The 26,034-nt window shown below is 47.0% G+C and overlaps 1 protein-coding gene across 2 annotated transcripts in view; it reads right to left on the minus strand.

The window, feature by feature from the left end:
* The window catches only part of TAMM41 (TAM41 mitochondrial translocator assembly and maintenance homolog), a 52,442-nt gene extending 41,147 nt beyond the window's left edge, over positions 1-11,295 (minus strand). For both annotated transcript variants that reach the window (XM_019985031.2, XM_019985030.2), the window contains exons 1-3: positions 10,892-11,295; positions 8,029-8,211; positions 5,253-5,345 (exon numbers count right to left, since the gene is read on the minus strand). In XM_019985031.2, coding sequence (XP_019840590.1) covers positions 5,253-5,345; positions 8,029-8,211; positions 10,892-11,026 — 411 coding nt within the window. In that variant the 5' untranslated portion in view covers positions 11,027-11,295. The remainder of the gene's footprint in view (positions 1-5,252; positions 5,346-8,028; positions 8,212-10,891) is intronic.
* Positions 11,296-26,034: the final 14,739 nt, after the last annotated feature.

A 26,034-nucleotide genomic window follows, 5' to 3' on the forward strand; every position in this document is an offset into this window, starting at 1 on the left:
AATACTAATATAACTTGAGACTTCTTTGGCCTAAAGACTGGCTACAACGAGATTCTATTAAATACTTTACGTGTTTCTCGACTTGGAAAATGGCTTGGTCGATAATGCAAACTTGCAGTTGCACCAGAAGTAAGACCGGGCCGTCTCCTCAATGATGCGGGAAGGTAACCATAAAGCATAATAGAAATGCAACTTGTACTCAATTTTTTCCAGAAATGTCCATCTTTTTAAGCAAAGTACTCCTCTATATTCTTTCCTATTTTCTTAATAATAAACTTTATCTTTTAAAGTAGGTTTAGGTTCACAGCAAAGCCATATGAGAAGCACAGACGAGTTTCCATATGCCCTTTGCATATTCCTTTTAAAGACTTAAACTGCTAGTGATTGACAAATCCTATTCCATTTGTAACATGGAGGATAATTTTAGAGCTTCAGACAACATAATTTACTGTAATTCCTTTTAAGACACATGAAAACAAAAAATCTACACTCATTCTCACAATTCTTTCTTAAGATATTCATTCACCCATTATTTTCATCCAAAGGCTTTCAACTCTTTCTTTGTATCAGATTTGTTCCTTTGGTTAATATTTGCTGCCACCTAGAGGTAAAAAAAAAAAAAAATCTGTCTTTGGCTCAGACAGTAAAGAAGCTGCCTGCAAGAGTCCCAGATTCAATCCCTGGGCTGGGAAGATCTCCTGGAGAAGGAAATGACTATCCGCTACAGTATTCTTGCATGGAGAATTCCATGAACAGAGGAGCCTGGCAGGCTACTGACCATAGGGTTGCAAAGAGTTGGACATGACTGAGCGACTAACACTTTCAGGGGTAAAAATAGTTTAAAGATAGTTATCCTAAGAATTCTCCATTTAACAGTGATTTACTTCTGCAGAAAAGAGAAACTGGAGGCAGGTGTAGGTGGAAGAGTTGATTTATCCATTTATGATTTTTAATCTTTAATTTCATATGTTATGTTCAAAACCTCAATTGGTTCTTAAGATAGCTTAATTTTCTTGTGCTAGAAGCTTCTTTCCTGATGCTAGGAAAGATTGAAGGCAGGAGGAGAAGGGGACGACAGAGGATGATGGTTGGATGGCATCACTGACTCAATGGACATGAGTTTGAGCAAACTCCAGGAGTTGGTAATGGACAGGGAAGGCTGGCGTGCTGCAGTCCATGGGGTTGCAAAGAATCGGACACGACTGAGCAACTGAACTTAACTGAGAAGCTTCTTAATAAGCCTGTGCACATGTGCTAAGTCACTTCAGTCACATCCGACTCTTTGCAACCCCATGGACTGTAGCCTGCCAGGCTCCTCTGCCCATGGTATTCTCCAGGCAAGAATACTGGAGTGAGTCGCCATGCCCTCCTCCGGGGGATGTTCCCAACCCAGGGTTCAAATCCGCGTCTCTTATGTCTCCTGCTTTGGGAGGCGGGTTCTTTACAATCCCATGGACGGAGAAGCCTGGTAGGCTGCAGTCCTTGGAGTCGCAAAGAGTCAGACACGACTGAGCGACTTCACTTTCACTTTTCACTTTCATGCATTGGAGAAGGAAATGGCAACCCACTCCAGTGTTCTTGCCTGGAGAATCCCAGGGACGGCAGAGCCTTGTGGGCTGCCATCTATGGGGTCGCACAGAGTCGAACATGACTGAAGTGACTTAGCAGCAGCAGCCACCTGGAAAGCCCAAGAAGCCTGAGGGACTATCACTGTTATCAAGAACACTGTCTTCTCCAAGTAAGCTGAGAAATGCAGTTTTAAATGACCTGAGTGTATCTGAGTGTTGCTTTGAACTGATGTTTTTATTTTATCAGAATACGTGATATTTAGATGAAATCTGAGATCATTTCCAGTGCTTACATTCTGAGATTTCATGGCACATCTGTTTTCTGCAGTCTATTTGTACAAGCTGGGTTTAGAAAAGGCTGAGGAACCAGAGATCAAGTTGCCAACATCTGTTGGATCATAGAAAAAGCAAGGGAATTCAAAAAAATATCCACTTCTGCTTCATTGACTACACTAAAGCCTTAGACTGTGTGGATCACGACAAACTGTGGGAAATTCTTAAAGAGATGGGAATACCAGACCACCTTACCGTCTCCTGAGAAACCTCTATGCAGGACAATAAGCAACAGTTAGAACCAGACATGGAACAACGGACTGGTTCCAAATAGGGAAAGAAGTACTTCAAGGCTGTATATTATCACCCTGCTTATTTAACTTATATGCAGAGTACATCATGTGAAATGCTGGGCTGGATGAATCATAGCTGGAATCAAGATTTCAGGAAGAAATATCACAAACCTCAGATATGCAGAAGATACCACTTTACTGGCAGAAAGTGAAGAGTAACTAAAGAGTCTCTTGATCGGGGTGAAAGAGGAGAGTGATAAAAACTGGCTTAAAACTCAACACTCAAAAAACTAAGATCAGAGCATCCGGTCCCATCACTTCATAGCAAATAGATGGGGAAAAAGTAGAAACAGTAACAGACTTTATTTTCTTGGGCTCCAAAATCACTGCAGATGGTGACTGCAGCCATGAAATTAAGATGCTTGCTCCTTGGAAGAAAAGCTGTGACAAACCTAGACAGCATATTAAAAAGCAGAGATGTTACTTTGCTGACAAAGGTCCGTCTAGTCAAAGCTATGGTTTTTTCCAGTAGTCGTGTATGGATGTGAGAGTTGGATCATCAAGTAGGCTGAGCACTGAAGAATTGATGCTTTTGAACTGTGGTGTTGGAGAAGACTCTTGAGAGACACTTGAGCTGCAAGGAGATCAAACCAGTCACTCCTAAAGGAAATCAACCCTGAATATTCACTGTAAGGACTGAGGCTGAAGCTGCAGCTCCAATATTTTGGCCACCTGATGTGAAGAGCCAACTCACTGGAAAAGACCCTGATGATAGGAAAGATGGAGGGCAAGAAGAGAAGGGGACAACAGAGGACAAGATGGTCACATGACATCACCGACTCAACAGACAGGAGTTTGAGCAAACTCTGAGAGAGAGTGAAGGACAGGGAAGCCTGGCATGCCGCAGTTCATGGGGTTGCGAAGAGTTGGATGTGATTTAGTGACTGAACAATAACAACAATGCCAAGCTGTGCTGGATAGATTGTTTTAAAAAAAAAAAAAAACTTGAAATATTACAAGAACAAAACATAGTACAGAGAATACATTTTCATATTCAACACCTCATTTTATCTCAAAATAACTGAGACAGGTGAAGACACAAAGAAGGGAGAGATGGTTTCCTCAATGTCTGCTAGGTGCCAGGCATCTTAGATCCAGGCATTTCTCAAATGCCTTTTGAGGTCAGTGTCATCACTCTCAGCCACAGGTGAGGGAGGCCCAAGGCCCAGGCAGATTAAGTCCCTCGTGCCAGTTTACACGGCTAGGGGGTGTCAGAGCTGGAACTGTCTGACTTGAAAACACCTGTGTTCTTTCCAGTATTGGCATCCTGCTCCCACTTTTCACCACCTTTGTGAAGAAGCCAGGGCAAGGACTGCTATTCCATTCTGCATGGCACTAGCGGTCATCAGCCTGCCAACGCAGGAGACGCAAGAGATGCAGAGAGCTCAGTCTCTGGGTCGGGAAGATACCCTGGAGAAGGAAATGGCGACCCACTTCTGTATTCTGGCCTGGGAAAATCCATGGACAGAGGAGCCTGGTAGGGTACGGTCCTGGGGGCTGGACACAACTGAGCACAGAGAAGTATAAAACAAGCTGCCTAACGTCACATAAACAGTGAATAAGCAGCAGGAATGAGTAAGACCCAAGGATTCTAATTCCACATTCATTCATCTTCCTATCAAGTACATATTTTGTGTATTTAAAAAGAAACTTGGAAAGAAAAGGAATATTTACAAATATCCAATTACATTTATTTCCTCAATTATGAGGAGGGCATGGTAACCCACTCCAGTATTCCTGCCTGGAGATTCCCATGGACAGAGGAGCCTGGCAGGGTATAGTACATAGGGTCACACAGAGCTAGACACGACTGAAGTGACTAACCATGAACCCATACATTGTTTCTGGATGTAAAACAAGCTTTTACTTAAGTAAAACTATATACAGTAAAGCAAAGTAATCTACCCAGCACAGCTTGGCAGATTTTTACGTATAGATGTACCCACACTTTTTGGCTAAGATCAAGTGTAGTATGGGGGCTTCCCAGATGGCACAGTGGTAAAGAACCCACCTGCTGATGGACACAGGTTCGATCCCTGGGCTGGGAAGATCCCTACGAGCAGGAAATGGCAACCCACTCCAGTATTCTTGCCTGAAAAACTCCACGGACAGGGGAGCCTGGTGGGCTATAGTCTGTGGGGTCACACAGAGCTGGACGTGACTGAGCAACTGAGTGTGGCACACTGTATCCATGTAACTATCGCCCTAATCAAATGAGCTACACTGTTAAATTTTCAGCCTAAATTCAAGGAAAGAGAATCTGGTCCTCCCACACATATCAGTAGAGATTTTATCACACAACCAAGTGAGCTAAGATTATATAAAACTCTCTAATCTCTTGCCATAGCTGACAAAGAAGGAGCAGCAAAGTCACCTATGAGAGGTGTCTGAGAACACTGTGAACCCTCTTTGGGGCTGAAGACCCTTTGACAGTTCAATAAAAATTAATCCTTGTTGGGAGATCAGCAATTGTGACAACTTCATCTAGATCTTAAACTATGAAGATATCCTTCTCAGATACAGACTATACGTCTGCAAAAAAGCAGCAGCCTGGTATTTGTGAATGCGTGTCGGAAGTCCAGGTCCTCCGCACTGCTGTTGGCTTTCACTTCTAGTGAAGCCCGGGGGAAAACCTTCCCGTTGTAGCCTCCTCCAACAACCTCCCAAACAAGGAGGCCGCGGAGACGGGATCCCAGGCACTGACGGGACAAACTGGTGGACAAGCAGTGCCCTGTGGCACTGGCATTCTAGAAGAAACGGTGATCTGGGGGTGGGAGGTGGGGGGGTGGTCTGCTGATAGAGGCTCTACTGCGGCCTGGGCGCCTCCCCTGTCATCCTCCAGACTCGAACGGACTGACTCTGAGTCTCGTCCATTCAAACACCTGGAGAATCTTGAGAGAGAGGGAAGCAACAGTGTAATACCTGGATACTGTTTGGCAACAAATTCTGTTCGCAGGAAAAGGAGTCTGAAGCTCATTTCTATGCCAATGCAATCACAAAGGTCAAAGTAAGGTCAGGTTTGGAGAGGAGAGACAGTCCTAACAGAACACTCACTCACCGGTTTTTGGAGTCGACCAGCAATATATAAGTTATTCCAGTTGAGGAGATCTTCGATCAAAACACTGGTGCTAATAACTCCGTATTTGATAAGCTGGAAAAGAAAAGAGTCGTGCGTGAGAAAGAGCAAAATGCCATATGGACCCTTGTGCAAGTGCAAAATATAAAGAACTAAATTTCTGACCAGGGCAGAAGCTTGATTTCCAAAGCCACTCAAAAAACCACCTACCTTGTAAAAACACATCTCCACGAAATCTTTTGCAATTAGTTTCCAAGACTGTCTGTTGCCTGAGGTATTCATGGTGCGATGACCACGGTTTTAACTCTGGCACTTGTGATGTCAGAGGCAGAATGGCTCTCTAGGCTGTCTAATCTTGGTCCTCAATGGACTGGAAATATCAATAAAAACACTGGTCCTGAGAGACACGCGGCAGTTCACGCTCCTCATGTGAGAAATAAGAAACCTGACGCTCAGAGACAATAAACGATGTGCCTGAGGTGGCACCTGGCGGAGCAGAGCCAAACCAGGTCCCTGAATTTCAGTCTGGGTCCAGTGTTGTTTCATCGCAGAGAATGAGAAATTTTCCTCAAAGTTTTTACTGACATCCTTCACACGGTGAATTTCTCTTTCACGGTTGACTACTTTAAACACCTCTGTAATTACAATGCAACATGCAAACATAAAACCTCTTTATCAGCCCTAAACACATGGAACTACAGTCAAGCTCATTTCAGTAATAACTTATACAAAACTCTGAATGCAGTTGTTCCCGGTTACAAAATCCCATTTGCTCCAACAGTTATCTTCTCAGACTCACTTCACTGAACTTCAGTATGCAAGCAGCCTTCGCAGGCTACAAATATCTAAAAAGTAGCTAAAGAATTTCCATTAAAAAGTACAGTCCCTTTGGCACACAATTATGCCCAAACATTTTGTTACTGGAGCTTTAATACTGTTTGAAACTACTAATTAGAGGTCGGCTCAGGATAACATTAATACTGGAGAAAGCATAGAGCTCCGAGCTCCATGACTAGCGTGGATGTGCGGGGCTGGGCTGAGTGACCGCCTTCCCTCCACTCCGGCCACTGCACCGTAGAGCCCTTCTTGCCCCAGGCGCCTAACAGCTGGGAGGCAGGACCTGACGGCAACCAGAAAAGTAAACGCCCGGCCCAAAGGCGATGCAGACATCACCAACCACAGCGCTCATCCCTGCCTCACTCAGAGAGGCCTGCAAAATCCTTCTCAAGTCGGTACTCCAGCCTCCTGCCTTTCAAAGTGTGGTCCACCACCCAGGAGCATCAGCATCACAGATCCCCAGGTGACTCGTCTGCCCTGAGCCATCAGGAGCCTGGCGCAGCGTTGGCGTGGCAGTCACCCTTCACCTAGCTGACTCTAGGAGGCCCCTGACTCAGCTCCCACTGGTCCTCTCACACTGAGGTCATGCTAAGTTCCCGGCTGTCCTCTTAGAGCCTGGACTCCTCATCGGAATGACTACTGGGCAGGGTCCCCGCAGTCAGACAACCCTCCGCCAGGATCCGGGGTGCTCATCTGCCCTCCAACACCCATCATCAAATTCAGCTCCACCGATGGCACCGAGGGGTTCCTCCCACTGGGCACCACAGTCTTCCAACTACCTATGATCCCCTCTTCACTTCCAACTTCTCCCTGGGAGTGTGTGCCTCTCTGTACAGATAAGATTAATTTCCACCCTGATCCATAATGGGTCTGCCCATCCCTCCCACTGACCAAACCAGTGGTTCTCAAGGTGTGTTCTAGACGGGCAGCATCAGCATCATTTGAAAGCCTGTTAGAAATGCAAATCCAGAGGGCAGGAGAAGGTGGGAAAAACTGAGAGAGAAGCACTGAAATACACACCACCATGTGTCCAAGAGATAGCTAGTGGGGAGTTGCTATACAACACAGAGAGCTCACCTGACGCTCGGCAGTAGCTCAGAGGGGTGGGATGGGGTGGCGGTATGTTCAAGATGGAGAGGACATATGTAATACCCACGGCTAATTCATGCTGATGTATGGCAAAAACCAACACAGTAGTGCAAAGCAATTATCCTCCAATTAAAAATAAATAAAATTTTAAAAAAGAAATGCAAACCCTTGCCGCTGAGAGAGTAAACCTTAAAAGTTCTCATCGCCAGAAAAAGAAAACCGACTATGTATGGTGATGGGTGTTAACTAGACTTTACGTGGTCATCAACCCGCAGTAAGATCAGTCATTACGCCACACACCTACAACCAGCACAGCGTTACAGGACAATTACCTCTCAGTGAGGGAGAACTGCAAATCCTCAAACCCTATCCCAGACCTTCTGAGTCAGGAACTCTGGGGGTGGGCCCACCACCTGTTCGCCCGACAGGCACTCGGGTGCTGCTGAGGCACTAAAACTTGACACCAAGAAACAGCTGCTGTTGTTCAGTCTCTGTGTCCGATTCTTTGTGACCCCATGCACATCAGGCTTCCCTGTCCTTCACCACCTTGTGGAGTCAAAACTCATCTCCCAGAGTCAAACTCATGTCTGTCAAATCAATGATGCTATCTAACCATCTCATCCTCTGCCGCCCACCTCTCCTCCTGCCCTCAATCTTTCCCAGCCAAAAAACATTCGGCCAAAGGCAAAAAAAAAAAAAAGTGACATCCACCACCTTCATCCAGCAAAAGCGTGAACATTTCCTGACTGTAAGAACACACATATTTAGCTGGGATTCTAAGAACAAAGGTTAATATCCACCCAAGTTAAGACAGAGGCCCGAAGTCACTCACCCTCCCATCACATGTGATCAAAGTGTTGTAGTAAACGCCGGCGCCGTAGTTATTCTGGACAGCAGTGATAATCCTGGGCCCCAGCACTTTTAGGAAAGAGTAGTGGTTCCAGTTTCTCTTCAGGTTCTTTGAATGCCACGCAACGGGGTCATCGACTGTGAACACGAAGTCCAGCATTGCATTCTGGGAGGTGAAGAAAAGAGACGGATTTTAGTTTTAACTCCTAGAAAGACACCGAGACAGAGCGGACAGCTCTAACTCAATGTAGCTTTGATTAACAGCAGACCCAGGGTCAGAAACTTAAGCAAACCTGTGGAACCGAGCTGAGCTTTGCTTTTTGCCAACTCACGTTAAGAACAGTAATGGTTAATGAAGTAATGTTTCAGCCTTCTTTTAAACACTTTCTGTATTATACATACAGTAACTCTTTTTATCCTCAAAACAATCCTACAAGGTAGATACCATTATTATCCCATTTCTACAGGAAAGGAAACCATGGCACAGAGTAAGCTCCCTGCCCAAGGACACACGGTTAATGAATGACAGACACAGTCTGGTTCCAAATTCTGGGCTAGACCACTTTGCTACACTGTCTTCCACCTAAATAGTTAAATGTGCTCCACTTTTCTTTCAGATCAGATAACACCATGTGGACAAGCTCTATAAAGCATTATGCAAAGGGAAATAAGTTATCTTAACTTCACCCATTAGCCAACCTCTCCCTGATCATCTACGATGAGCTCTGATGGGTCCTGAGATAGAGGTAAAGAGCTCAAAGTCAACTGGGGAGAAAAGACAGATTATTAGCGAAAGGACTTCCTAGGGGAATTTCACTCAGAATGGGGTCACAGAGGAAGGAGGAATTTTCCTATGAGACGACACTCTTCAAGACTCTGGTAAGTCTGAGTCTTCAAGAATGCACAAGTTAAGCAGATTTGGTGAAGTGTTAGGCAAGGCCTGAGGAATGGGGTCAGGGGAGTCCTGTTGGATGAAAATGCTCTTGTGGAGGAGACGAGAGCTGGGCATGTTCTGGGAGCTGTGTCTAGGTCGGTAGGGCTGGATGGGATGCAGGTATAGAGTGGTGGCAGATGGTCCAAAGAGGGAGACTGGCTGCCGTGGTAAGAAATGCTCCTGCAGCAGAAAGGGAGGTCAGACAAAGGATGCACCACCACACACGAGGCTGCCTGCCAGTAACCAGGGCACCGAGGCAGGGACTCAGCTGGGACAGACTCAGGTGCTGGAATCTACTTGTGAACTTGCAGGCAACGAGGGTGAGGGAAAAGGAAAGACCTTTTCTTAGAGAGAATTCCAGGTCTGCTCAAAGGAAAATCTTCACAGGAAAATGAAGAGATGACTATAGAATCAGGATACTCTGAGTTTCCTAAAAACTAGTGGTGATAGTTAAGATTTTGAGTGGACACGTTTTTAACAATTTTATGTTAACATATGTTAGGGAAAAAATAGCCTAATCTATAATTTCCTATATGCCCCAAATTTATCATTTCTCATATGCTGCCAAATTAAAGTACTACTTAAATTAGGGGGCTTTGCAGGTGGCTCAGTGGTAAAGAATCCACCTGCCAAGGCAGGAGACGCAGGAACAAGGGTTCAATCCCTAGGTCAGAAGATCCCCTGGAGGAAGAAATGGCAACCCACTCTAGGATTCTTGCCTGGAGAATCCAATGGACAGAGGAGCCTGATGGGCTACAGTCCATGGAGTTGCAGAGTTGGAAAAGACTGAGGGACCGAGCACAATAAAATACAAAATAAACACATTACTTAAGTACTAGTATAGGTGGGAACCAGGAAATTCAAGCCACGGTATAGATGGCCTCAGCAGGAAGTGAATAGGCAAAGATTAACTGAAAGATTACAGCCAGGAAATCTAGTGAGGCCCTAGTGCAGACTGCACCATACCATTTCCTTCCTTTATTAAAGAAACCCAGTCCAGAACACAAGCTGCACGTACAGAAAACATCTCTATCTCGACTCCTGCTCCTCCAACCTTAATTCAGCAAGGGCTCAAAAGCCTCTGTCAAAGCCAATTAAAAGCCTCACTAAATAGACAATAACTGCCGGCCACTCTTGGATGTCTTGAATCTTGTCTCCACCTTGAAGCAAACTTTTCCCCCCATATATTTAACAGAAGAGGAAAAAAAAATCTACAATCATAAGGAAACCTCTACCCTCACCGCTCTGGTGCTCCGCCAACTTTGAAGAGTAACAATGCTTTGCCCTAAACAGACACTTGGGAAACGGCCTGGTCGGAGCAAATATACTGCTCACCCGCTAACTCCCTTCCTGCAAATGCCCGAACCCTACCTACCATCTGTCCGTCAGCTTTCCAAAGTCAGGAGAATCACTTTGTATTTTCTCCTACAGCCAGAGACGTAATTCTCAAGCTTGGCTGCGTAGTAGAATCACCTGGGAAGTTTTTTAAATTCCCAAAGCCTAGACCAATTAAACCTGAAATCTCCGCAACTGGAACCCAGATTATCAGTATTTTTTTTAAGCTTTCTAGAAAACTCCAATGTTCAGCCAAGGCTGAGAACGCTGAACGAGAACCTGGCAAGTATATATGTGTATGTGTATATATATATATATATATATATATATTTTTTTTTTTTTTTTCCCCGTCTTGTCCCGGCACCAGCTCTTCCCTGCACATAACTGCATCTCCCGCTCTTAGACCCAAGCGGACTCCTACGTGTCTTTGGAAGCGCAGCTCACGCTGCCGCTCTGCTAAGAGCCCTTTCGTAGGGTTTGTATCAGGACTTTGCGAGTTGATACGGGGATGCGCAGAGCGGCCCGGCAGCTCCAGGGCTCGGGAGGGACCGAAGGCAAAGGGACCTCCCGGGCTCACCTTCTGGTCTGAGCTGGGCCCCGCCTGGCGGTACACCCCCGAGCCGTAGGCGAAAGCCAGGCTCAGCTCCTCGGGAAAGTGAGACAGGATCTTGCGGAAGGCCACCCCCGAGCTCTGCAGCGCCTGCAGCGCCATGGGGCCGGGGTCACCGAGGGCCCCGAGGACAGCAGGCGGGACCGGGAACTCGCTCGGGGTGGGAGATGGAAGTCTGGGACCCGCCCGGACGGACGGAAGAAGGCTGGGGCCGGGGGGCGAGGAGATGGGGGGCTCGCAAGGACTCGGGGCGGCAGTTCAGTCAGACAAGAAGTCTGTCAGACATGAAGTCACTCAGTCAGGCGGGAGGTACCCGGGACACAACCGAATGGGCGACGTCCGGCCTCCCTGGCGGCCACGCGGGCCACGCCCCCCGCGCGCACACGTGCTCCGAAGGCGCAAGAGCAAGAGCAGGCGCCCTCCCGCGAGTGGGGACGCCAGGCTTCCGCAGAGCCCCCCGGTGGTCGGAGGAGCGCGCTGCAGGCTGGACGCCTGGAATTAAGATTGGACATGGGAGCGGGAGAGTGATTGCTGATTGAAGTGCCTTTGAGCCTTGAAGTCCTAAACCTCATTTTCGTAAATGACTATGAAATCACGTGTGTAGTATTGCAGGAGATCTTTCGGATGAGGTGAAATTCACATAACGTAAAATTGTACACTTTACAATTTAGTGCATTTATTGCATTCACAATGTTATGCAACCATTGTTTCTACTCAGCTCCAAAACTATGCAAGATTTTGAAGGTTTAGGAAAACACAAGTAAGGTTAAAATCACCCCAAATCCCACCATCCAGAGACTATCACTGTTAAGATGTGGCTGTGCTTTCTTCTCATAAAATCCTCTCCAAATTCTATGATGGGCAGGAAAGAGCTTCATAAATGGTGGGAAAAAAGAAGAAGAATGCACCAAGGTTCTCTGATATTTGTATTTAATTTTAAGGGTGGGAAAGAGTCTTTTCCCCTTTGCCTTACGGATTCGGCTCACCAAGGGGCACATGAAATGCAGTCTCTGATGGCAATGGGATCCTAGGTAAGAGCTCACCTCTTCGTAAATAAAGAAACTTGTGTGGCTTCCCTGGTGGCTCAGTGGTTAAAGAATCTGCCTGCCAACGCAAGAGACGCAGGAGATGTGGGTTTGAACCCTGGGTCAGGAAGATCCCCTGGAGGAGGAAATGGCAACCCACTTCAGCATTCTTGCTGAGAAAATTCCATGGACAGAGAAGCCTGGCGGGTTACAGTCCATGGGGTCTCAAAGAATTGAACACGACAGAGCGACAGAATAACACACACACACACACACACACACGCACACGCACACGCACACACGCACACACAGAGAAACTTGCTCCGGGACACGGGGCCCTTCAGGATGTAGTCTGAATTCCTGGACAGGGACTTTTCAGACATGCTTCCCTTCTCCCCTGATGAGCCCGGCCTCTTAAGGATAACAGAAGTAGTAATAGCTAAATTTGGGTTTGGCTAAACGCCCTCGATGCATTTCACATTTATTTTTCATTGCGTTCCTTCTACAGCCTTGTGGGAGGAGGTGATGCCTTCATTTCGCAGATGAAGCAGCCAAGCGTTCCAGAAAGCAATGTGCTGGGCATCACGTCAGCCTTAGCAAACTGGAATGAAAATCCGACTCCGTGTCCTCCAGTCCTGCTCTGCCCTTGAAGGGCTTTGGGCAGGGACCCGTCAGAATTACCAGAGGTCCAATGTGCATTAAGAGGCCTGGCCTGGGGTGACAGAGGCAAGAACAGGGTGAATTCAATTAGGAAAAAGGTGACTGGGATTCAAACACGGCCTCACGCCCTGAGGTGAGTGCTGAGGCTGTGAGGTGACTGAACAGGGCTGCCGCCTTGCAGGGACTCCGGGGATGGAGGAGAGGGAGGAGCAAACCCGGACCAAACTGTGCAGGGGCGAGGCTAGGTGCCCAGGGCCCTGCAGGACCGAAGGAGGAGCCCCGTCAGTTCCTCGGGCGCAGCAGAGACAGCGGAGACCGTCAGCGATGGCCCGTGAGCCGGGTCCAGCAGGATGGGTAGGCGTTCATCCGAAGACGACGGGAGGGAGACTCTACCAAGGAAGGACCCACAGGACGATGCTAATCGGTGACGCTGGTTTCTGTTCTGTTCTCAAGCTCTCTCTATGCTTTTCTCTTCGTTCCAAAGACCCCTGGGACAGGTTCCCTTAGACCAGCCTTGTTCACAAAAGGAGACAGGCCACCTGAGAGGAGAAGCAAATCTCCCCAAGCCCCGCAGTGAGGCGAGCCGCCACGTCAGGATTTGAACCCAGGGCTCCCCGATGCCAAAGGCTGAACTCTTTACCACCTTGAGTCAGTGGCTTCTGGAGTGGGCAGCTTGGGAGGCAATGGAAACGGGAAGCCAGCTGGTTTTACTCTGTCAACCAAGGTTGAGGCGCAGTGGCCGTGGCCACCCTGAGGCCAGAAAGAGGGCACAGGAGGAAGACCCAGCACGGCTCAGGCTCCCTGTGGGCACACGGGCACTGTGGTCCATTCTGACCAACACTGCCCTTGCCTGGACGGCCAGGCTCTGGGATGTACTCACCACGGAATCACACCGGAAGGCAAAGTGTCAGTCGCTCAGTCGTGTCTGACTCTTTGCGACCCCATGGACTGTAGCCTGCCAGGCTCCTCTGTCCATGGGATTCTCCAGGCAAGGATGCTGGAGTGGGTTGCCATTCCCTTCTCCAGGGCATCTTCCCAACCCAGGGATGGAACCCGCATTGGCGTTGGCAGGTGGATTCTTTACCATCTGAGCTACCTTTAACCAAAACACAGTGAATAAATCTCTGCCAGCAAATTTCCTTTTTTCCCCTTTCTTCCCTTGATGCAATAATTCAGCTTTGTTTTTTTCCCCTCTCTTTGCCAAAGCAATCTATACTCTATAATAATATATAATCTATACATAAAATGTAAACATTACAAAAATATGTATACCAACCCCCAGGGATCGCCACTGGCAATGTTTACTACAGACTCCTCCACAGATTTTTCTATGAATATATTAACATTAAAAGGTGGCACAGCAGTAAAGAATCTACCTGCCAGTGCAGAAGACAAGGAGATGGGGGTTCAATCCCAGGGTCAGGAAGATCCCCGGAGTAAGAAATGGCAACCCACTCCAGTGTTCTTGCCTGGAGAATCCCATAAACAGAGGAGCCTGGGTGGCTACAGTCCATGGGGTCGCAAAGAGTCAGACTCGACTGAGCGCACACACATTCCATTATTAACATTAAAAATATTTTAAAATGAAAGCATACAATAGATACTGTTTTGCAATTTGCTTTTTTCTCAATGAAAACGTCAGGGACGACTTCCCATGTCGGAATGATCTAGATCCCTCTCATTCCATTTATTAGCAAAATTTTATAAACGATGGTTATGCCATCATTTGTTTAAACATTTTCATTTGATGGCAATAGATTATTTCTATTCCTTTGTACATGCAAACTACAGTACAGTGAATATCCTTGTACACAGACCTGCGAAGGGAACTTGCCGGGTCAAAGTGTCAGGACATTAACAAGTCCCCCCCCAAAATTGGACCAATTCACACTCCCACCAACGGGCTTCAGCTCTGGATATAAATAAAGATTCTGCAGTGTTGCTGCATTTTTCTCCCTTGCGGGCTTTCACACATAATTATCAGTAATTTTCGTTTTCATAAACACTTTCCTTCCTGATAATGCAAAATCACCAGCTGGAAAGTTCCATCACGTTCCTGTGTGCATGTCGCCTCTCTCCAGAAAGAGGCAGAAGCAAGGGAGCCAGAACACCTTCATTTTCTTCAGCAGAAATCTCCCTCCTCCTAGCAGCTCATCCACTTCTCTTTAAATGGCCGTGGCTTGCTAAGGTAGAAGCTGTTAAAAAGCCCCAGTGTTCTATACAATCGCTTTAGGGTTCTATTGGAACTCTTATACCAAGGAAATAAAAGCGTTAGAGAGCCATTTAAAAATACAGATAAATGCCACTTGATTTGACTGAATGTTGGGCCTCTTTTTCTGATTCATCCAGCTGTTGGCTTTGGACTCCTTAACAATGACCTTGTCAGGCTAGGTTTCACCAGGAGGATGTTCGCCTATTTCATTTTCTAAAAAGCCCTGTGAAATCTCTATAACTTTTATGCCTTGGTTTTTCTTATAATCAGTGTTTAAGTCAAGGACATAAAATGTTTGGGAAAAGAAAATCCGAGTTCTGTGATCCTCATAATTCATCCTATTTTCAGCTGATCTACTGATGGAACTGGAGGAGAGGGGTCTTGATGACTGTGTCCTCAGAGGTGGTCACCCTGCCACATCCATCCCTTCTCAGCTGACTGACGTGTCCTAAGCGGGCCTGACTGACAGCATCTTTAGTGCATCTTTAGCCTCTGATAAGAGGTGCTGAGGTACCATCTGGGCCCCAGTAGTTCAGAGCTGTGTGACCTTGAGCCAGGCAGCTGAGCTCTCTGTACCTTCGTTTCCTCATCTGTAGAATGGGCATATGGATACGGCCCACCTTATAGGATTGTTGGGACGGCCAGCGAAACAGTATCCTGGAAGTACGAGAATGGTGTCTGCCGCTGAACAAGCACTCAGTAATGTTCTGCATTGTACTGAATTCTTAAGAGACGAAGTACAAGAGGAATTAAGAAGCATAATTATACCTAATATCTTTATGGCACTTAGCATTTCAAGCAAAGAACTTTTCCAGACATAGCTTTATTTAAGTCTTAAAACAAATTCCAGGAAATGAGTGGTTACTAGTCCAATTTTACAGATGGATAAACTGCTGTGCAGAAAAATGATTTGCTTGAAGTTGCAGGACTAATGCCAGTCCCTGTGAACACAGTGCCAAGTCTAATTCTTTTCATTCTGTACCATAAAAAGAACACAAACCATTTATTTTCCTAAGAGATTCACTCATTCATTCTCCTATTGAAATCTTCCTTTACCCTCAGCTCAAGTATCACCCCCTTTTGATCAGAAGTAATTGTTCTGTCCTCTGTACTCACACATAACCCTCTGCTCTTAGAGCTTTAAGCTTGTAGATCTCCAGCCCGGGTATTAAATTGCAAATGTGTCTATCAAGAGCAGTTACAAAAGCCTTGGGGACTCTCCGAGCGCTGGGGCCATATCTCATTCACATGCCTGTCATTTAGTGTCAAGCACAGTGCCTGAAACAGTTTCTGCACTTGAGAACGGCACAGACGCGTAGGCAAAGCGATTACAGTAAAACACGGAGATGGGCTGGGCCACACCTGTGTGAAGACAGCTCTTCAACACTTCTGGGAAAGCTTCTTGGCCCTGAGTTTTCCAATGAAGTTCTGGAAGAGCACAGACTCCTATAACATTGAAGAAATGAATGAATAATAGTAGAATTTCAGGGAACCAAAGCAACTGTCTCATCTGAGAGGGAGTATAATATAGTGGTCAAGAGTCTGGACTCTGGATCCAGAAAGCCTGGTTTGAATCCTAGCTCAGCCACTATCTGTGTGACCTCAGGCAAGTAGCTCTGTGCCTCAGTTTCCATGTGTATAAAATGGGCATAAAAGCAGTGCTTACCTCACAGGGTAGTCATGATGACTAAACTGGTTAACATGCATAAACTTCTTAGAAAAATACTTGACATGTAGTATATGCATTTGTCGATATCATCATCATCTACTGTTCCTGAATTTCAAGCAAATCAGCAACTGTCTACTTTATCTCTTTGTAAAACTGGCCCTGAATTTTGGGAGACATTAAATGGGCAACTGAGATCACATCTGGTCCCATCACTTCATGGCAAATAAATGGGGAAACAGTGGAAACAGTGTCAGACTTTATTTTGGGGAGCTCCAAAATCACTGCAGATGGTGACTGCAGCCATGAGATTAAGACGCTTATTCCTTGGAAGAAAAGCTATGACCAACCTAGATAGCATATTAAAAAGCAGAGACATTAATTACTTTGCCAACAAAAGTCCATCTAATCAAAGCTATGGTTTTTCCAGTAGTCATATATGGATATGAGAGTTGGACTATAAAGAAAGTTGAGTGCCAAAGAACTGATGCTTTTGAACTGTGGTGTTGGAGAAGACTCTTGAGAGTCCCTTGGACTGCAAGGAGATCAAACCAGTCAATCCTAAAGGAAATCAACTCTGAATATTCATTGGAAGGACTGATGCTAAAACTGAGGCCCCAATCCTTTGGCCACCTGATGCGAAGGGTTGACTCATTGGAAAAGACCCTGATGCTGGGCAAGATTGAGGGCAGGAGAAGGAGAAGACAGAGGATGAGATGGCTGGATGGCATCACTGACTCAATGGACATGAGTTTGAGTAAGCTCTGGGAGTTGGTGATGGACAGTGAACCCTGGTGTGCTGCAGTCCATACGGTCACAAAGAGTCGGACCCAACTGAGTGACTGAACTGAACTGAATTGAAATGGGCAAAGAACTCAATAGAAGTGAAGTGAAGACGCTCAGTCGTGTCCAACTCTTTGCGATCCCATGGACTGTAGCCTACCAGGCTTCTCAGTCCATGGGATCTTCCAGGCAAGAGTACTAGAATGGGTTGCCATTTTCTTCTCCAGGAGATCATCCCAACCCAGGGATTGAACCCGGATCTCCCACATTGTAGGCAGACGCTTTACCATCTGAGCCACCCAGGAAGTCGCAACGCATTCACGAGAGCATTCCTAGACTATTTGCAGGCACCAGAGTCTGCAGTCTAGACTTGCTGTAGAGCAGAATGTCTCAAAGTGGGTTTCATTGAATTATTATTTGGAGTGATATGAAAAAAAAATTCCATGGGCACCCGAGTTTGGGAAATCAGATTAAGCAGGTGCAAACAGATTGCTTTGCTGTGGGATTTCTCAGAGCGTTAGTATATTAATCTGCATTGTGCAGCCAAGACAGGGAAGCAGCCTAAACGGCCATCGACAGATGAATGGATAAAGGTGTGCTACAGGTATACAATGGAATATTATTCAGCCGTAAAAGGATGAAATAACACCATGACCTAGAGATGATTATACCAAGTGTAGTCAGTCAGAGCCAGACAGACAGCCTGTGATACCACTTATGGGTGGAATCAAAGCATCGATACACATGCACCCATTTATAAAACAGAAACAGATTACAGACTTGGAAAACAAACTCCTGGTTCCCAAGGGGAAAGGCGGGGGTGGGGGCAGGAATAAACTAGGAGGCTGGGATTAATGTAAACAGAAATATGCATGAAATCGATAATCAACAAGGACCTACTGCATAGCACGGGGAACTCTACTCGACACTCTGTTATAACCTATAGGGCAGAAGAATCTAAAAAGATAGCTATGTGTTTATGTATAAGTCAATCAGGCTGTTGTTCACTCAAATGAAACACAGCACGATCAAGTACTATATTCCAACTTAAAAATAAAAATTAAATCTAAAAAGAAAAGAAATGAAAATATATTACAAGGGCTCCTCAGTGACCAGGCTTCTGTGACGTTCCTGGGGGCCCAGAAGCTGGACTATGGGCCAGCTGAGACACCTGGGGAGGATGGGTCAGTAAATGAGCCCCCCGGAGTCCTGGAGTGCCTGGTCCCCTGCAGCCGTGACCAAGATCTCCCGATCCAGGCGCACCCCACTGAAGGCTCCATGAAACCTCCTGCATCCAAGGATCGGTGCACGGTCTGGGCTGGAAGAGCTTGCAAAAGTCATCTGGTGCGCAACTCTCTCATCGGTGGGATTCCCCGCTGCAGCCTCCTTGCACGGAGCCGTCCCCCAACCTAGGAACCACAGCGACCTCAGCGCAGCGGTCTGCCGGGGCTTGGCATCCGTCGGGGGTGGGAAACGTCCCGGGAAACAGCAAGAAGCACAAACCTCGGCTGTTTCTTCTCCCCCTGTCCACCCTCCTCTCCCACCCAGGAAAGCCACTTTCTTCTCTTTAAGGCTCTGCTTGCAGCCCACCCAGACCCGGAAATGGAAACGTGCTGCCGCCTTGTGGACACGTCCTGTAACAACACCTTGAAAAGCCGGGCTTCTGGTAACTGGATACTCACAAGGGCTCCTCAGTTCAGTTCAGTTTAGTTCAGTCGCTCAGTCGTGTCTGACTCTTTGCGACCCCATGGACTGCAGCACGCCGGGCTCCCCTGTCCATCACAAACTCCCGGACCTTGCTCAAACTCATGTCCATCGAGTCGGTGATGCCATCCAACCATCTCATCCTCTGTCATCCCCTTCTCCTCCCGCTTTCAACCTTTACCCAGCATCAGGGTCTTTTCCAATGAGTCAGTTCTTCGCATCAGGTGGCCAAAGGTTTGGAGTTTCAGTTTCAGCATCAGTCCTTCCAGTGAATAGTCAGGACTGATTTCCTTTGGGATTAACTGGTTTGATCTCCTTGCGGTCCAAGGGACTCTCACGAGTCTTCTCCAACACCACAGTTCAAAAGCATCAATTCTTCAGTGCTCAGCTTTCTTTATGGTCCAACTCTCACATCTATACATGACCACTGGAAAAACCATAGCTTTGACTAGACGAACTTTTCTTGGCAAAGTAATATCTCTGCTTTTTAATATGCTGTCTAGTTTGGTCATAGCTTCTCTTCCAAGGAGCCAACGTCTTTTAATTTCATGGCTGCGGTCACCATCTGCAGTGATTTTGGAGGCACTGGGCCCCAGCTCACAAGGGCTTGGGCACTGGAAAAACACCCCACCTCCAGAAATGTCCTAGGGTTGGTCATCAGAAACAATTCAAAAAAGAAGTCCCATTCACGAAGCACATTTCAAGTGGTGAACGGTCGGCGGAACTGTTGCTGAGCTGATGATTTTGCTGAAGCACAAGAAAAGCGATCATTAGGGAGAAGCGGATTGAAATCTCAAGCAGATACTACTTCACAGCCATCAGACAGGAGATCAGGAAAAACAGGGACAGAGAATCAAAGCGGGATAGGGGCCCAGGGGAAGGGAACCATCCGACGGTCATTTGGGGGAGGTAAAGTGCAGGAGCCACAATGGAGAAAAGTTTGAAGGTCGCTTCTGAGAGAAAATAAAATACAAATACAAATCGATGTCTACCAATGGGCCCGCAATGACACTCCTGAAACTATATGCAAAGAAAAACTCTGATTCCCAAATGACGGGCGCAACCAACAGTCACTACAGAAAAACTTGCAATCACCAAGACTGGCAGGCAACAAAAAGGTCCATTCCAAGGACAGAGGGATGCTTCAGCAGGAGGCAGCACACAAATGCAATGATCTCTCACTCAGCCATCAATGGAAAGGAAATGCTGCCTTTGGCAACAACATGGATGAACCTGGCGTCGATCATACGTAGTGAAGGACCTCTTCAGGGCTTCCCTGAGAGGTCAGTTGGTAAAGAATCCACATGCACTGCAGGACACCCTGGTTTGATTCCTTGGTTGGGAAGATCCTCTGGAGAAGGGATAGGCTACTCACTCCAGTATTCTTGGGCTTCCCTTGTGGCTCGGTTGCTAAACAATCTGCCTGTAATGAGGGAGATCTGTGTTCAATCCCTGGGTTGGAAAGATCTCCTGGAGAAGGGAAAGGTGACCCACTCTAGTATTCTGGCCTGGAGAATTCAGTGGAGTGTATGCTCCATGGGGTCGCAAAGAGCTGGACACAACTGAGCAACTTTACTTTCACTATTTCCAGTGAAGGACCTCAGTCACAGAAAGACAAATAACCTGTGATGTCACTTAGACAGACAGTGGAAAATGAACAGAAATGGACCCATTGACCAAGGAGAAATCGATGCCCGGACCCAGAGAAAAAAAAAACAAAACCTAATGGTTACCAACGGGAAAAGGTAGGGGGAGGGATGAATTCGGAGTCTGGGATGGACAAATCCCCACTAGCACACAGAAAGTCGTCACGAGGACCAACTGTCCAGCGTCAGGGACTCTGCTCAGCCCTCTCTAGCAACCTGCACGGGAAAAGAAGCCTGAAGTGAAACACGTCTGTGTAGAGGCATAACAGGTTAGGGTGCCTGATGCCAAAAAGAAGCACAACATCAGAAGTGAACTCTATTCCCATGGGGAAAATGTAAACTTCAAAAGAAGAGGGGGAAACAAAGAAAAGAGATGCCACGGCTCTTCCCTGAGCCCTCGGTGACCTGGGCTTGTGTCATAGCCCTGGAGCCTGACCAGCCTTGAGAACCGAGGCCTGGGTGATGGTACAAGCCCCCGGAGGCCCAGAAAAGGCCTGGGATTCAAAACACAAAACAATTCAAAATTCAGAACAATTCAACACACAACCGCTCTGCAGAAAGCAAAGGCAAAGAGGAGATAGGATGCCCATTGTGTGTTTTCAAGTTTTGCAGGAAAACCACCGGCTGGCTCTTCTCAATTATTATGAGAGGGAAATCAAATCACCACCAGGTATCACCTCACACCACTCAGAAAGCAAATCAATCAGGGTCGACAAAGAATACCTTCTGGGGAGGGCACGGAGGAGAGGGAACATTCCTTCGCCATTTTCGCCAAGGTCGATTGCTAACAGCCCGATGAAGAGCCGGAGGAGGTTCCCTTTAAAAATAAAAGTACACCTACCAATAAAGCCGCAATCACACTCTTGGGCCTCTACGTGAAAAAATAACAATTAAAAAGAAAACTTTCATTAGAAAAGCCACATTCCCCCAACCTGCATGCAGAACCATTGACAAGAAGAGACCTGGAAGCAACCAAAAAAAATGTCCATTTCATGCATATTCTGCAGTATGACTCTGCCAATCAAAGGAAAGAAACACTGCCTTCTGCAGAAAACACAGACAAATGCACAGACCTGGAGCCACCGGCAGAGAACCACAAACACCTTCTGATGTCACTCAGAGGCGGAATCCAAAGACTGATACAAATGAATTCATTTAGGAAAGAAAAACCGATTGCCAGGCCCAGAACCAGACGGATAGATATCGAAGCATAAAGGGTGGGGAGAAGCACACAGGAGGTGTCTGAGGGTAAGAGGTGTGCACTGAGGCCTCTAGACGATCAGAAAGGACCCCCTCCACTGCACTGGCTGCTCTAGTCCACACACTCCAGGAACCCGAAGGGAGAAAGAAATCAACACGGAATACATCCATGGTTAGGTGTAACGGAACCAGGTGGCTAGAAACACCAAAGAAACGCATCGTCGTAAATGAACTCCGTTCCAATCTCACAGAAAGCCTTCAGACTGGAAAGAAGGGGGTGGGGAAAAAAATCCCAAAACTAAACCAAGAGAAATGTCAACACTATCTCCCTGAAGGCCCTTTGAGCAGGCTTGTGTCACCTCTCTGGGGCCTGAGCAGCCTGGGGCCCCCGAGGCTGGACTCTGGCCAGCTGAGAGAGCTGGGGAGGACGTGTCTCTCCCCTGAGACCTGGAGTGTCTGGTTCCATCATCTCCTGACCCAGGCGCACCCCCCTGAAGCCTCCATAAAACCTCCTGCATCCAAAGACCGGTGCGTGCTCTGGACTGGAAGAGCTTGCAAAAGTCACCTGGTGCGCAACTCTCACGCCGGTGGGATTCCCCGCTGCAGCCTCCTTGCAAGGAGCCGTCCCCCGACCTAGGAACCACAGCGTCCTCAGCGCAGCAGTCTGTCAGGGCTTGGCATCCGTCGGGGCTGGGAAATGTCCCGGGAACAGCAAGGAGCACAAGCCCTCGGCTGTTTCTTCTCCCCCTGTCCGCACTCCTCTCCCACCCAGGAAAGCCACTTTCTTCTCTTAAGGCTCTGCTTGCCGCCCACCCAGACCTGGAAACGGGAACGTGCTGCCGCCTTGTGGACACGTCCTGTAACAACACCTTGAAAACCACCGCTTCTGGGGACTGGATACTCACAAGGGCTGGGGCCCTGGAAATGACACCCCACCTCCAGAAACGTCCTAGGGTTGGTCATCAGAAACAGTTCAAAAAAGAACACCCATTCACGAAACAAATTTCAAGAGGTGAACGGTAGGTAGAATGTGCTGCTTCGTTGATGATTTTGCTGAAACACAAGAAAAGCAATCATTCAGTTCAGTTCAGTTCAGTCGCTCAGTCGTTAGTGAGAGGTAATTCAAAATAATTTGCGATAGGGGAATGAGAAATGGGAAGATATACCCATCTGAACGCAGAGTTCCAAGGAATAACAAGGAGAAATAACAATGCCTTCTTAAATAAACAATCCCTAGAAATAGAGGAAAACAAAGTTGTGGAAAAACTAGAGTTCTCTTTAAGAAAATTAGATACCATGGGCACATTTCATGCAAAGAGAGGCACAGTACAGGGCAGCAGTAGTATGGACCTAGCAAAGTAGAAGGTGAAGGGAATATGCTATGCACAGGCCTGTACTATAATTAACGGGGCTTCTTTGAAAAATAAGAATGACTTTCTCATCACCCCCAAGGGCTGGGAGCAGTAAGAAGTACATCATGGGAAGACATCTTGAGAACAAGATGTTGAAGTACTGATGTGAAAACCACTATGACTGTTTGTAACCAGAGCCTTGAGGCAGTTACTGAGAAAGGGCGTTGCTAGCCAAAAAGCTAAACAAAGTCATGAAAGGCCTGAAGGTTTGACACTGAGGACTACGCACTGTATATCTTTATCCCCAGTCTGAGATTGTAAAGAACAGTTATCTCTCGGGCACGAATAAGGAAGCGGAAGCTAACAATAAAAGGCATGCGGGGATTAGGATCTGGGTTTTTGCCTGCAAATGGCATCGGCCCCCTGACCCCACTTTATTTATGAGTCTTGTTTTCCTTATTCTTCTGTGGCACGACTCCCTCGGGTTGGTTGGTTGTTGGGCTGGTCCCGACAGAAGAGATTAAGAAGAGGTGCCAGGAATACGCAGAAGAACTGTACAAAAATGGTCCGTATAAGCTGGATAACCACAGTGGTGTGATCACTCACCTAGAGCCAGTCATCCTGGACTGTGAAGTCCAGGGGGCCATAGGAAGCATTACTAGGAGCAAAGTAAGGGAGGTGATGGAATTTCTGCTGAGCTATTCCTAAATCCTAAAAGATGATGCTGTTTAAGTGCTGCACTAAATATCCCAGCACATGTTGAAAATTCAGCAGTGGCCACAGGACTGAAAAGGTTGTTTTCGTTCCCATCTCAAAGAAGGGCATTCCCAAAGAAAGTTCAAACTACCTCACAATCTCACATGGTAGCAAAGTCATGCTCAAAATCCTTCAAGCCAGGCTTTAACAGTACGTAAACCAAGAACTTCCAGATGTAGAAGCTGGATTTAGCAAAGGCAGAGGAACCAGAGATCAAATTGGCAACATCTGTTCGATCATAGAAAAAGGAAGGGAATTCCAATAAGACATCTACTTCTGCTTCACTGACTACACTAATGCCATTGACTGTGTGGATCACACAACAAACTCTGGAAATTTCTTAAAATGGGAATACCAGACCTCCTGACCTGCCTCCTGAGAAACCCGTACGCAGGCAAAGAGGCAACGGTTAGAACTGGAGATGGAACAACAGACTGGTTCCAAATCGGGAAAGGAGTCCATCAAGGCTGTATATTGTCACTCTGTTTGTTTAACTTATATGCAGAGTGAAATGCCAGGCTGGATGAATCACCAGCTAGAAATAGATGGCCAGGAGAAATATCAGCAGCCTCAGATATGCAGATGATACTACTCTAACGGCAGAAAACAAAGAGGAACTAAAGAGCCTCTTAATGAAGGTGAAAGAGGAAAGTGAAAAAGCTGGCTTAAAACTTAGCATTCAAAAAAATAATATCATGGCATCTGGTCCCATCACTTCATGGCAAATAGGAGGTGAAACAATGGAAACAGTGACACTTTCTTTTCTTGGGCTCCAAAATCACTGCAGATGGTGACTGCAGCCATGAAATTAAAAGACACTTGTTCCTTGGAAGAAAAGCTGTGACCAACATAGACAGCATATTCAAAAGCAGAGATATCACTTTACTGACAAAAGTCCATCTAGTCAAAGTTATGGTTTTTCCAGTGGTCATGTATGGATGTGAGAGTTGGACCATAAAGAAAGCTGCTGTGCTTAGTCGCTCGACCTTGTCCAACTCTGCGACCCCGTGGACCTTAGCCCGCCAGGCTCCTCTGCCATGGGGATTCTCCAGGCAAGAATACTATGGGTTGGCATTCCCTCCTCCAGGGGATCTTCCCAACTCAGGGTTCAAACCCAGGTCTCAGACATGGCAGGCAGATTCTTTACCATCTGAGCCACCAGGGAAGGCTGAGCGAAGAAGAACCGATGTTTTCAAACTGTGGTGCTAGAGAAGACTCTTGAGAGTCTGTTGAAGAGCAAGGAGATCAAACCAGTCAATCCTAAGTGAATTCAACCCTGAAGATTCATTGGAAGGACTGATGCTGAAGCTGCAATACTTTGGCCACCTGATTCGAAGAGCCGACTCATTGGAAAAGACCCTGATGCTGGGAAAGATTGAGGGCAGGAGGAGAAGGGGGTGATAGAGGAAGAGATGGTTGGATGGCATCACCGACTCAAAGGATATGAGTCTGAACAAACTCAGGGAGATAGTGAAGGACAGATGAAGCCTGGCGTGCGGCAATCCATGGGGTTGCAAAGTGTCGACACGACTTAGCCACTGAGTACCAGCACCACCAGTGGAAGCGCAGTAAGCTAGGCGTCTAGAGCCCTGGGGACTAGCCCTGACTGCATCCTACTTTGTGACTCGGAGCGAGTTCCATCCCCTTTCTTGGTCTCGGTTTCCCATCCGTACAGATAAAAAGGGTTCCAAACCTCTTTTATGTTTTCAACCTGAAGGCCACATATATATATATATTTTTTTTTTTTCCACGAGGCATGGACAGGGATTCCTCTTCCTGTACCCACACGGATCCGGAAGAGACTTGCCCGGGGGTCAGAAGCAGAGCAACAGACCCAGATCTCCCCGTGTCACTGGCCTCTCTCTTAGATCCTGACAACCAGCACTGGGGAAGGAAAACAGCTCATTTCACGTCCAGCGGTCACAGGAGTCCCAGCACAAGCCATGCCCCCAGGCAGGATTGTGTCTGGGGTCAGGCGATGAACCTGTTTTTCAACCATCGTGATTTCTGCCGGCCATTCTATCAGTTAGACGAGGCCGAGTGACGCTCACAGGAGCGGCGGGTCCCTACTGATGAGGCGCCTCCCCGGGAGCACAGGCTGACTTG

Source organism: Bos indicus, chromosome 22 (assembly GCF_029378745.1).
Source record: "Bos indicus isolate NIAB-ARS_2022 breed Sahiwal x Tharparkar chromosome 22, NIAB-ARS_B.indTharparkar_mat_pri_1.0, whole genome shotgun sequence".
Lineage (NCBI taxonomy): Eukaryota > Metazoa > Chordata > Mammalia > Artiodactyla > Bovidae > Bos > Bos indicus.